Source organism: Populus alba, chromosome 15 (assembly GCF_005239225.2).
Source record: "Populus alba chromosome 15, ASM523922v2, whole genome shotgun sequence".
In the NCBI taxonomy this organism is placed as follows: Eukaryota; Viridiplantae; Streptophyta; class Magnoliopsida; order Malpighiales; family Salicaceae; genus Populus; species Populus alba.
This window is the reverse complement of record NC_133298.1, coordinates 3,463,910-3,476,264: the sequence shown is the minus strand read 5'-3', so window position 1 is coordinate 3,476,264 and position 12,355 is coordinate 3,463,910. Positions and strand designations below refer to the sequence as shown.

Here is a 12,355-nt window from a genome sequence, read left to right as displayed (position 1 = left end):
TATTTTTAGTTTTCTTTAGCAACAATGGAAGAAATCAACATATTTTCTCCTTTTTTTGTTTTCCAATAAACGATAATGAATTATAATAAGCTCTTGATTTTATTTTTTAATTGGTAATGATAATAAGCTTCTTTCAATATTGCCAAATCAGTAATACAACTAAAAATCTTGATGATATAATAAAAACCACTCCCTTTATTTCCACAATTAAAACAAACTTGTCCTAAAAGAAATGGCCACTGCTTTCTATTTTTTTAAATAATTGACAAAATTTCTAAATTTGAGATTTCATAGCGAATGTCACCAATGATAGGTGAAGCCCAAAGACAAGGTTTTTTTTTTTTTCAAAAAGAAACTTCACTTCAAGAACGGCAAGCTATAGTTGTCTAGCTACAAGCAATTGAATATTCCTTCTTCTCTGTAACTATTCAAAAGGAAATTTTAGACAACATATCACGTAACTATTCATATATATATATATGCACTCTTGTTGACTGAAAAAGACAACCACAACCATAGCATCATTACCTAAGAAAACTTGCCCCTGCTAATCAGATTCTTTCTCGCAAGCAGGTGGCAAAACAAAATTTAATTATCTATTATTCATATATAATAAATTATTTAATAATTTAATTATATGTATCATGTTTTAATTTAAATATTGTGATAACTATTATTACTACATTTATTTTATTTTCTTTATTAATTATTTTCAAACAGAAATAGTAATATCTCTTACACTCATTAAAAATACCTAACTCAAATTTTATAAATTTTAATAGTTTTTCATAACCGGCGCTTAAAATTTTTTATTGATTAAAATTGAATTTAATTTGTATATTATAAAACTAAAATAAAAATAAATACTGTATTTATTTTCTCGGTATTTATTGAATTTAAATTCTTAATTATTATTTATTTTTGAAAAAACAAACTATTTTATCACTTAATTTTTTATAAAAAATATTTGCTTAAAATTAATAAGGGTGAAAATAATACATAATTTAACTTTAATAATATCAAAAATGTTTTGACAATTTCAAGTATCTTGGTATTCATTGATTTAATTCGAGAGATAATTTTTTGTTTTATTTGTTTCTGCTTTTACATGTAGTTTAAGGGATATTTTTAGGTTGAATGGTTGTTTAAATTGATGTTAGAGTTTAAATTTTTAAATTGAATAATTATTTTACCATAAATTTAAAACATGAGGGTGAATGTGAGATGATGTGTAACGACTACCAGACCTCACAACATCATCTACTGGATCTACAAGTTGAATTTATGTTCTCAGAAATCAAAGATGACCTTCACATGCTATCAGACAATTTCGCCATTGACAATAGCATCAGTTCAGAGTCTAATGTATGGGAAAAAAATTGTGCATCAAGGATTTGGATCTACCAGTGGAGTTGCTGTTCCCAGAAATCAAATATGGTCTTCTCACGTCAGCAGACAGCCCTTCCATTAGTAACAGCATCAGTGCAGCGTGTAATGCATTGGAAAAGAATTGTGAAGCACAAATTTTGACATAACAGGGCATCAATTGATCAGACAAATCCTCCTCACCACATGGTACTTAGAAGGAGTAGAAGAAAAGTTAAACTTCAATCCAAAACCGGCAGCATTCAAGAAACAGTGGAGCACCAGGAAGATTGCTCTTCAGAATCAATGGAATCGGGTATTAAACAGGGGAATTCCAGGTTTACTAAGCAGAAACAGCCGCAGGATGCATATACTATGGAGAGAGATGAAGAGGTTTAGAATATGTTGAATGATGGGGTAAGATTGGGTCTGGGTGACATACAGGAACTGAATGTTTTCGCTGAATCGATCTGGGGAACTGTGAACAAGGAATTTGAAAACATTCAGGCCTTCTCAGGACCTGAGTAACAGTTTTTTTGGTCCCATCGCTTTTATTGAAAACCTGACGAGATCTCTTACTATTTAGATTTGTCATCTAATAATCTAACGGGTACAATACCGGCATTTCTAGAAAATTTAAGAAGCTTATCTGCACTTCATATTGAGAATAACAGTTTTTTTGGTACGATTACTCCAGAAATAAACAACCTTACAAATTTGTATTATTTACAAATACATTATAATAGATTCACTGGTAATCTACCACGAGATGTGTGCCTTGGTGGATTACTTTTATATTTTGCTGCGGTGAACAATTATTTCACGGGACCTATCCCAAAAAGCTAGAGAAACTGCAGCAGCTTGTTGAGACTCAGACTTGATAGAAACCAACTTAGTGGAAACATATCTGAAGCTTTTGGCACACATCCCCATTTTTACTACATGGATTTGAGTGATAATGAATTGCATGGTGAACTTTCATGGAAATGGGAGCAGTTTAACAATCTGACAGCTTTCAAGATTTCTGGAAACAAGATTTCTGGAGAAATACCAGCTGCTCTTGGAAAGGCAACTCATCTACAAGCTCTTGACCTCTCCTCAAATCAACTAGTTGGGAGAATTCCAAAAGAATTGGGAAATTTAAAGTTGATTGAACTTGAACTCAACGATAACAAGCTTTCAGGTGCTATTCGTTTCGATGTCGCATCGCTATCTGATCTTGAAAGGCTTGGCCTGGCCGCGAACAATTTTAGCGGAACAATTCTTAAACAGCTTGGTAAGTGCTCAAAACTGATATTCTTGAATATCAACAAGAATAGATTGACAGGGAGTATTCCTGCTGAGATGGGGTCCTTACAGTCTCTTCAAAGTCTTGATCTCAGTTGGAATTCCCTCATGGGAGGTATAGCACCAGAGCTTGGACAGATGCAGCAGCTAGAGGTATTAAACCTCTCCCATAATATGCTGTCTGGTCTAATTCCAACCAGTTTTAGTAGACTGCAAGGCCTCACTAAAGTGGATGTATCCTATAACAAGCTAGAGGGCCCCATTCCTGACATCAAAGCCTTTCGCGAGGCACCATTTGAAGCAATTCGCAACAACACCAACCTGTGTGGCAATGCAACTGGTTTGGAGGCTTGTTCTGCTCTCATGAAAAACAAAACTGTGCACAAGAAGGGCCCCAAAGTTGTCTTTTTGACAGTACTTTCTCTGCTGGGTAGTTTGTTGGGCTTGATTGTAGGTTTTCTTATCCTTTTCCGAAGCAGAAGAAAGAAAAGTTTAGTGGAAACACCACAAAGAGATGTTACCGCGAGATGGTGCCCTGGTGGGAATCTGCGCTACGAGGATTATATTTTAAAATTTATTTTTGATATTAACACATCAAAACGATCTAAATATAAAATTAAAAAATTAAAATAAAAATTATTTTCTTAAAAAAAATTAAATGTAATAGTCTTCATCTTTTAGTAATCAGGAGTCATGGAATGGTGAGGTGCAAGCTAGCTATTATTAATTGTAAAGTTCGGATTTCACGTCATAGCTAGATAAAACGTAAAATAATTAGGGTAATTAAGGGAGAGATAGAGTTAGATTTGTTGTTTAACACAAGCAATGAAAAAACTAGGAGAAAAAACAAGAAAAAAGAATATATAAAAAAAATCCTTGAAGGATGATCACCCAATTTCGTATTTGTTTTAATCATGGAATATAATAATCTTATTAAATAAGCACATAATGGTGCAAAAATAATATATCTCTTGTATTTCATATATATAAAAAAATCATCCGAGAATGGATCCATAGCTGAAACCCCAGCATAAATATTCTAAGAATTTTAAAATTACTATTCTTTGCCTTGCACCAGGATTTGAAATTGCATTCCAAATGGCATTTTTAAATAATTTGAAAAAAAATTTTGCTTAATTTTTTTTAATCGTTTAGAAATGCTGATATAAAAAATAATTTTTTAAAAATAAAAATATATATTATTTTGATGCATTTCCGAGTAAAAAAAAATTTGTAAAATAATTGCTACGACACTTTCCAACACCCCCTAATAGTTAAAAAAAGAAATATAATAAGATTTGTTACATGTTAAAATATTCAAAGAACAAGAAAAATTAGAAGATATAAAAAATATTTAGTTTTATTTATTTATATTTTCAAAAACTTATCACAACCCTTTATATGTCAAAAATATTTAGTTTTTATTATATATATGTCAAAAACTGATTTTAGGATTACGACTAGTTTTCGCGGATCATGTTAAACAGAGGCTAGTTTATAGAGAGAGATGAATTTGTACAAACAAAATAAAATCAGTTCAAAGAAGTGCCAAGAACGCTCCTAATCTCCTTTCTAACCATCCGCAAATTAACGACATGAATTTCGTGGGAAACATCACTAATGCTGAAACCCAAAGACATGCAATCATGAATGGAAGACCATAGTATTCTACACCTCTTCAGACGCAACTGTCTACATAGCAAAAACATTAATAATTAACCACGTGAATGAATTAAGACATCCAATTAAGAATGGAAGACATCCAATTAAGACGCAACTGTCCATCTTCTTAAGAAATTTTCGATCATGACCAAGACAAATGAATTCCTGCACAAAGGGTAATTAAGGGAGAGATAGAGTTAGATTTGTTGTTTAACACAAGCAATGAATAACTAGGAGAAAACACAAGAAAATAAATAATATAAAAATGGTTGAAGGATGATCACCCAATGCAGAGTCTCGTATTTTTTTTAATCATGGAATATAATAATTTTATTAAGCACATAATGGTGCAAAATAATATATATCTTGTATTTCATAAAAAAAAAAAAAAATCATCAGAATGGGTCCATAGCTGAAACCCCAACACGAGTATTCTAATAATAGTGAAAAATACTGCATTAATTTCCCTTCTAGAATGACAATTTAAATTAGTCTAAACGTATAACTATTTGCTTTGATGGAATCGAAGTTCAAGTTGTCTGGATGCATATACATATTCTTTTCCACATGGTACCATTTTCTTTATTCCAATGAATTTTTTTACTTTGTTCCCTTTACCTGAATGTTTACAGAAATACTTATCTTTACCTGGACGGCAAATAATATGCCCTCGCGAAGACGGCACCCTGACTTGGTTGCCTTACATGTTAAGAGATCGTTTGATTACTTCTGTATATTACCGCCAAATTGATATTGCATTTTCTGTGAGATATTTGCTTGTTTTACAAAAATATTTGTGTTTTTTAGGTACTAGTAAGCTATATAATCCAAAATTACTATTCGTTGCCTTGCACTAGAGGTTTGAAATTGCATCCCAAACAGTATTTCTAATTAATTTGAGAAACAAATTTGCTTAAATTTTTTTAATGTTTTTTAATAGTTTAGAAGTATTCATATCAAAATTAATTTTTTTAAAATAAAAATATATATTATTCTAATGTATTTCCTAGTAAAAACACTTTATAAAACAACCGTTATAATACTTTCAAACACCCCTAATAGTCAAGAAAAGAAATATAATAAGATTTGTACAAGAATATTTAGAAGATATAAAAAATATATAGTGTTTATTTATACATGTTAAAAACTTATTACAACCATTTATATAAAAAATGTTTTTTTATTTTTATTTTAATGCATTTCCGAGTGAAAACACTTTATAAAACAAACCGTTATAATACTTTCAAACACCCCCTAATAGTCAAGAAAAGAAATATAATAAGATTTGTACAAGAATAATTAGAAGATATAAAAAATATTCAGTTTTTATTTATACATGTTAAAAACTTATTACAACCGTTTATATAGAAAATGTTTTTGTTTTAAAAAACTATTATTACTAAAAAAAAAAAAAACTATTTTCTTTAAATAGAAAAATTATAAGAGCCTAATAATATTGAATAAAAAAACTAAAAATAAATTCTAAATTAGAAAATAAAAAATTAAAAAAAAAAACTTATTTGATGTCAACTAGTGCATTAAGAAAAATTTTTAAATTAATCCTAAGATTTAAACTCAAAGGATAAAAAAGAAAAGGGAATAAACATCATTAATCACCAGATCTTCCACCGTGATTCAGGGATTTAAGGATGTCCTTGTTTTGCGTGGACAAACCACAAATTATCCCCATCAATTTCTTTAGTTGAATTGATTTGATTGATCGAAATAAACCGACAAAAAAATTGAAAAGGATTTAGCAATAGGTTCCGAGTTATAGTACTGGGACTATTCAATCTTCTTACTCTGACTTGTCCAAAAGGAACTTACCACTCCATACTCTTCTTACTCTGACTTGTCTACAAACCTCTCAAGACGCAATTAGGTTGAACGACTAAAGGTTGAATATACGAAGAAAAGAAAATATCAACACATGAAATATTAAAAGCATATAAAATTTTATCAAGCACCATAAAAATTTTCATAGGATTTATAATAGTACAAAATTTGCAAAAATAAAGTCATGGGAACATCATAACTTTGGTGTGATTAGTTTTCATGGGAACATCATAACTTTGGTGTGATTAGTTTAATTTGTCATGGCAGCTATTTTTTATAAAAAAAAAATGATTTTTTTTTAACTTATTTATGGAATTCTTTTTTCCCACATGTCAATGCATCTTGATCAAAAAAACAAACTGATCGGTCACTGTTACCTAATCTTCCATTATCAGCTAGCTGGATTGATTTCATTGATCGAAATGAACCGACAAGAGAAGTGAAAATGAATTAAGAATAGTACTGGGACGCCATTGAATATTCAATCTTCTTACTTGTCCCTGTCCAAAAGGAACGTATCACTCGGTACAAACTTCCCATAGTCTACACCTCTCAAGACGCAATTAAGTTTTCTGCCTTTTGTTTGGGTTTATATTTTGAAAGAGCACACTTAGTGAAAATAATTAGCAAAGTAGCGCAAACTTAAGATGTGCTTTTGATATTTAATGAGTGGCGTTGTTCTAATCGACCGTAACCTCGTCATAAAAGGAGTTTTTCTTCCATGACTTCAAGCTACCATGACTCTGGTCAAAATTATTATTTTTTTTTTTTTTTGTAAAATGAGTGTTGGATCCTTTTTTCTACCGAGTGTTTGCTTGTTTGAGTGTATGATAAAAGTTATTTAATGAGTTGGGTTGTTCTAATTGAGGTAACCTCGGTATCCTGTAGTCAGGGCCACTTTTATGAACAAGGACAAAGAAAAGCCCGCATAGCACATATAATTGTAGGTAACCTTCAGATTTTTTAAATTGAGATTTAAAATTATAATAATAATTATTTTTTTATATATTGACTTGGACCCACGTTAATCCTCCTGCATATGATTTGGGTCCGAAGCATATATATACGCATGCAGGGCAAATCATTTTATACATCCTTTTTAAGAAAGTAAACCTCCAAGGCCATGGCTTCCCACATCTTTCTCTTTTCCACACCTTTTTTGGGTTTTTCCTTACTTGCTTATGCTTCCTTCTTTGCTTCTTTTGCTTACTCGGCTAGTACTGGAGCTGCTGAAGTAGCAAATGGAAGGAAGGAAGCGGAAGCTCTTCTAGAATGGAAAGTCACTCTTGACAACCAAAGCCAGTCTCTCCTGTCTTCTTGGGCTGGAGACAGCCCTTGCAACTGGTTCGGAATCAGCTGCGACAAGTCTGGTAGTGTCATCAACATAAGTCTGCCCAATTCTAGTTTGAGAGGTACGCTTCATAGTCTCCGATTCTCTTCCTTTCCTAACCTAATTGAGCTTACCCTTTCCAACAACTCCCTTTATGGTTTTGTTCCTTCACAAATAGGTAACCTTTCTAACCTCTCCATCCTTGACTTGTCTTTCAATAGCATTTCTGGCAACATTCCACCAGAAATTGGAAATTTATTATCTCTCACTATTTTAACTCTGTCATCTAATAAACTAACCGGTATAATACCAACATCTTTAGAAAATTTAAGAAACTTATCTAAACTTTACTTTCAGAATAATAATCTTTTTGGTTCCATTATTTTTATTGGAAACCTGACGAGATCTCTCACTATTTTAGCTTTGGCGTCTAATAAACTAAATAGTACAATACCGGCATCTTTAGGAAATTTAAAAAGCTTATCTGAACTTTACCTTCAAAATAACAATTTTTTTGGTTCCATTACATTTATAGGAAATCTAACGAGATCTCTTACTATTTTAGATTTGTCATCTAATAAACTAACCGGTAAAATACCGGCATCTTTAGGAAATTTAAAAAACTTATCTTTGCTTCATCTTGCGGATAACGGTTTTTTTGGCACGATTCCTCCAGAAATGAACAACCTTACACATTTGTATTCGTTACAATTATGTTCCAATAGTTTGTCTGGTAATCTACCACAAGATGTGTGCCTTGGTGGATTGCTTTTATCTTTTGCTGCGTTTGAAAATTATTTCACGGGACCTATCCCAAAAAGCTTGAGAAATTGCAGCAGCTTGTTGAGACTCGGACTTAAGACAAACCAACTTAATGGAAACATATCTGAAGCTTTTGGCACACATCCTCATTTGAACTACGTGGATTTAAGTGATAATGAATTGCATGGTGAACTTTCATGGAAATGGGAGCAGTTTAACAATCTGACAACGTTCAGAATTTCGGGAAATAAGATTTCTGGAGAAATACCAGCGGCTCTTGGAAAGGCAACTCATCTACAAGCTCTTGACCTCTCCTCAAATCAACTAGTTGGGAGAATTCCAAAAGAATTGGGAAATTTAAAGTTGATTGAACTTGAACTCAACGATAACAAGCTTTCAGGTGCTATTCGTTTCGATGTCGCATCGCTATCTGATCTTGAAAGGCTTGGCCTGGCCGCGAACAATTTTAGCGGAACAATTCTTAAACAGCTTGGTAAGTGCTCAAAACTGATATTCTTGAATATCAGCAAGAATAGATTGACAGGGAGTATTCCTGCTGAGATGGGGTCTTTACAGTCTCTTCAAAGTCTTGATCTCAGTTGGAATTCCCTCATGGGAGGTATAGCACCAGAGCTTGGACAGATGCAGCAGCTAGAGGTATTAAACCTCTCCCATAATATGCTGTCTGGTCTAATTCCAACCAGTTTTAGTAGACTGCAAGGCCTCACTAAAGTGGATGTATCCTATAACAAGCTAGAGGGCCCCATTCCTGACATCAAAGCCTTTCGCGAGGCACCATTTGAAGCAATTCGCAACAACACCAACCTGTGTGGCAATGCAACTGGTTTGGAGGCTTGTTCTGCTCTCATGAAAAACAAAACTGTGCACAAGAAGGGCCCCAAAGTTGTCTTTTTGACTGTATTTTCTCTGCTGGGTAGTTTGCTGGGCCTGATTGTAGGTTTTCTTATCTTTTTCCAAAGCAGAAGAAAGAAAAGGTTAGTGGAAACACCACAAAGAGATGTTACCGCGAGATGGTGCCCTGGTGGGGATCTACGCTACGAGGACATCATTGAGGCTACTGAGGAATTCGACTCCAAATATTGCATTGGGGTTGGAGGGTATGGAGTTGTATACAAAGCTGTACTTCCATCAGAACAAGTCCTTGCAGTGAAGAAATTCCACCAAACACCAGAAGTTGAGATGAGCAGCTTGAAAGCTTTTAGAAGCGAGATTGATGTCTTAATGGGTATACGGCATCGAAACATTGTGAAGCTGTATGGTTTCTGCTCGCATGCCAAACACTCATTTTTGGTATATGAATTTGTGGAAAGGGGAAGTTTAAGAAAGGTACTGAACGACGAGGAACAAGCAGGAAAGATGGAGAAGATAAAAGGATGAATCTTTATCAAAGGCGTAGCCAATGCTTTATCCTACATGCACCATGACTGCTCCCCTCCGACTATTCATAGAGACATTTCCAGCAAAAAACAATGTTCTTTTGGATTCAGAATACGAGGCTCATGTCTCTGACTTCGGCACAGCCAGGCTCCTAATGCCTGACTCGTCCAATTGGACATCATTTGCTGGCACCTTTGGGTACACAGCTCCAGGTATGTAGTTAAGTTTCAATATCACCTTCTACAGTAGGTTAGCTTACAAAATCACTTGAAAACAAAATAGGTGCAGTAAATTATTTTTACAAAATATAGCATGACCAGCCTCTTTTGCAGAGTTGGCATACACAATGAAAGTGGATGAAAAATGTGATGTGTATAGCTTTGGAGTAGTAACATTGGAAGTAATGATGGGAAAGCATCCTGGCGATTTCATCTCATCTCTGATGTTATCTGCCTCCACCTCCTCATCATCACCAATTGGTCACAATACAGTCTTGAAGGATGTCTTAGACCAGCGCCTCCCACCTCCTGAAAACGAGCTTGCGGACGGTGTGGCACATGTTGCAAAACTGGCGTTTGCTTGCTTGCAAACCGATCCTCACTATCGGCCAACAATGCGACAGGTTTCTACAGAGCTTACAACTCGATGGCCTCCATTGCCAAAGCTATTCTCCACGATGGAATTGGAAGATATAATGGTTCACAGAAATGTTATTGGCTGATTTTTACAGTATACTTGGGCGTTGTGAAAAGCAACTTGTTTGCAAAATGTAATATTCAACAATCAAGTCTATTTAGATATGTCCGTCCAAGCATCATTTTAGATGAACTTGTGAATGTCATGAATCATGTAATTTTTTTTTTGGTTAATAGTCGAAATTTTATTAAGAAAAAGGCTATAAAGATAATAGCCTAACTTACATCAGATGAACAAGCAGAGGAAAGGAAAGCACAAAAATTGTTGCATGAAACAGGGGAGAGCAACAAAAGGGGAACAAACAAATCATAAGAAACCAACTCCTCCCGACTAAACATTCTCTATATTAAGCTCTAAAGAGTTGGAATCAAGCCTCATCCATAAAGCAATACTTTGGCGCACCATGGAGAAACATATTTGAAGGTTAAGGGCAGCGTCATTAAAAATAACATCATTTCGATGAAGCCAAAGATTCCAAACAACGCATGAGAAAAGAAGTTGCCATGAGAGATTTTGCTGCATGCCTTTAACCATAGAAGACCATTGCTAGCACATATCATCAACAGATTTTGGAAAAACACTGCAAAAGCCCCGATTAGAAAGCAGGTTCATCCATATATTCCAAGAGAAGTGGCAATGAATGAAGAGGTGACTTAAAGATTCCAAGCTTTTATTGCAGAAAGCGCATCTTAACTCTTGAAGGGTGAGGTAGTCATGATGAAATAGAAAATCTCTTGTGGTTACTTTGTCTTTGACAAGGAGCCAAAGGAAAATTTGCACTTTTGGTGGGGTTAGTTTTATCCAAACAAAAGATTGGAATGGTTTGGCACCACCGTAGAGCAGCTGGTCCATCATTTTGGAGCAAGATTTTACACTGAAGAGGCCATCGTTGTTGAGGGTCCAGATTTTTCTTATCATCATCTGTGGAAGAACATTGGCTTGGATTCCAGCAAGGATGATAAAAGTGATAGTTGTTCTTGTTCAAAATGAAATAGAGGTCTGCGCCATTATAGGGACTAGAGCCAGATTCCATTGCTAGATTTAGAGGAAGACAAAAAGATATAGCCTAGGGAAGGCTGTTTTGAGAGGGTGAGTCACCAACCAGTTGTTTAGCCAAAAGGATGTTAAAACTGCCATTCCCCACCATGAATTGCAATGAGGTTTCGTTGAAGACGTGGTGAACGTCGGTTTGAACAATGACATAATATCCTTCCATTCTTGAGGGTTGGTTGTATGAAAATGCGGATCCCATTCTCATAAGCTGGATTGTACATTGAAGAGATAATCATTTTCCATAAACTTGCTAAATGTACCTGGGGAGGAGAGTTACACCAAATCCATTTTAGCAGCAGGGCTCTGTTTTTTGAATATAAGGGAGCCTACATGAGGCCTCCTGTTTTCGTATCGCGCATCACTAGTCTCCATTGGATCTTGCAGAAAAGATATTTGCTTGGTACATCCACACCACAAGAAACGTCTTTGGATGGATGAAAGACAATATAAGCCTGCCTACCCCATTTTGGCATCTTGAATACAGACATAAAATAGTATAGGCAGGGAATTTAAGGACACTTTAATAACATAGACGGACCAGCCATGCTTAGTAGTCTCCCTTTCCACATATGAAGCCTTTTATGAACTTCTCTATCACTAGCTTCCATGTAGAGATACGAGATGGATTGGCTCCTAGTGGTATGCCAGATATTTGCTTGGGAGGGAGTCTGATCTGCAAAAAAATAGAATGTAGCCAAGCGCAAAGCACAGTGATCGTCAACATTGATACCAATAATGGAGCTTTTATGGAAGTTTATATAAAGGCCTTGAAGTCAAAGCAAACCATCTTAAAATTCTTTTAACTTGAACTAACTGATCAATATCTGCTGGGATGAATATTGACGTGTCATCTGCATATTGTAGATGGCTGACAAAAATTCCTGAAGCAAATTGCAACCCTTTGATAATATTCCCACTAGATGCCCTTTGAAAGAGGACCGAGAGGCCCTCAGCAGCTATGTCAAA

The 12,355-nt window shown here is 34.5% G+C and overlaps 1 protein-coding gene and 1 pseudogene across 1 annotated transcript; both read left to right on the top strand.

Moving 5' to 3' along the window:
* The first annotated feature begins 2,217 nt into the window (after positions 1-2,217).
* On the top strand, positions 2,218-2,990 carry LOC140954299 (uncharacterized). Its single transcript, XM_073404902.1, has 2 exons — positions 2,218-2,806; positions 2,902-2,990. The coding sequence occupies exons 1-2, from the start codon at positions 2,308-2,310 to the stop codon at positions 2,919-2,921; spliced, it is 519 nt and encodes a 172-aa protein (XP_073261003.1). The 5' UTR covers positions 2,218-2,307; the 3' UTR covers positions 2,922-2,990.
* Positions 2,991-7,273: 4,283 nt separating this feature from the next.
* Positions 7,274-10,361, top strand: LOC118056301 (uncharacterized; annotated as a pseudogene).
* Positions 10,362-12,355: the final 1,994 nt, after the last annotated feature.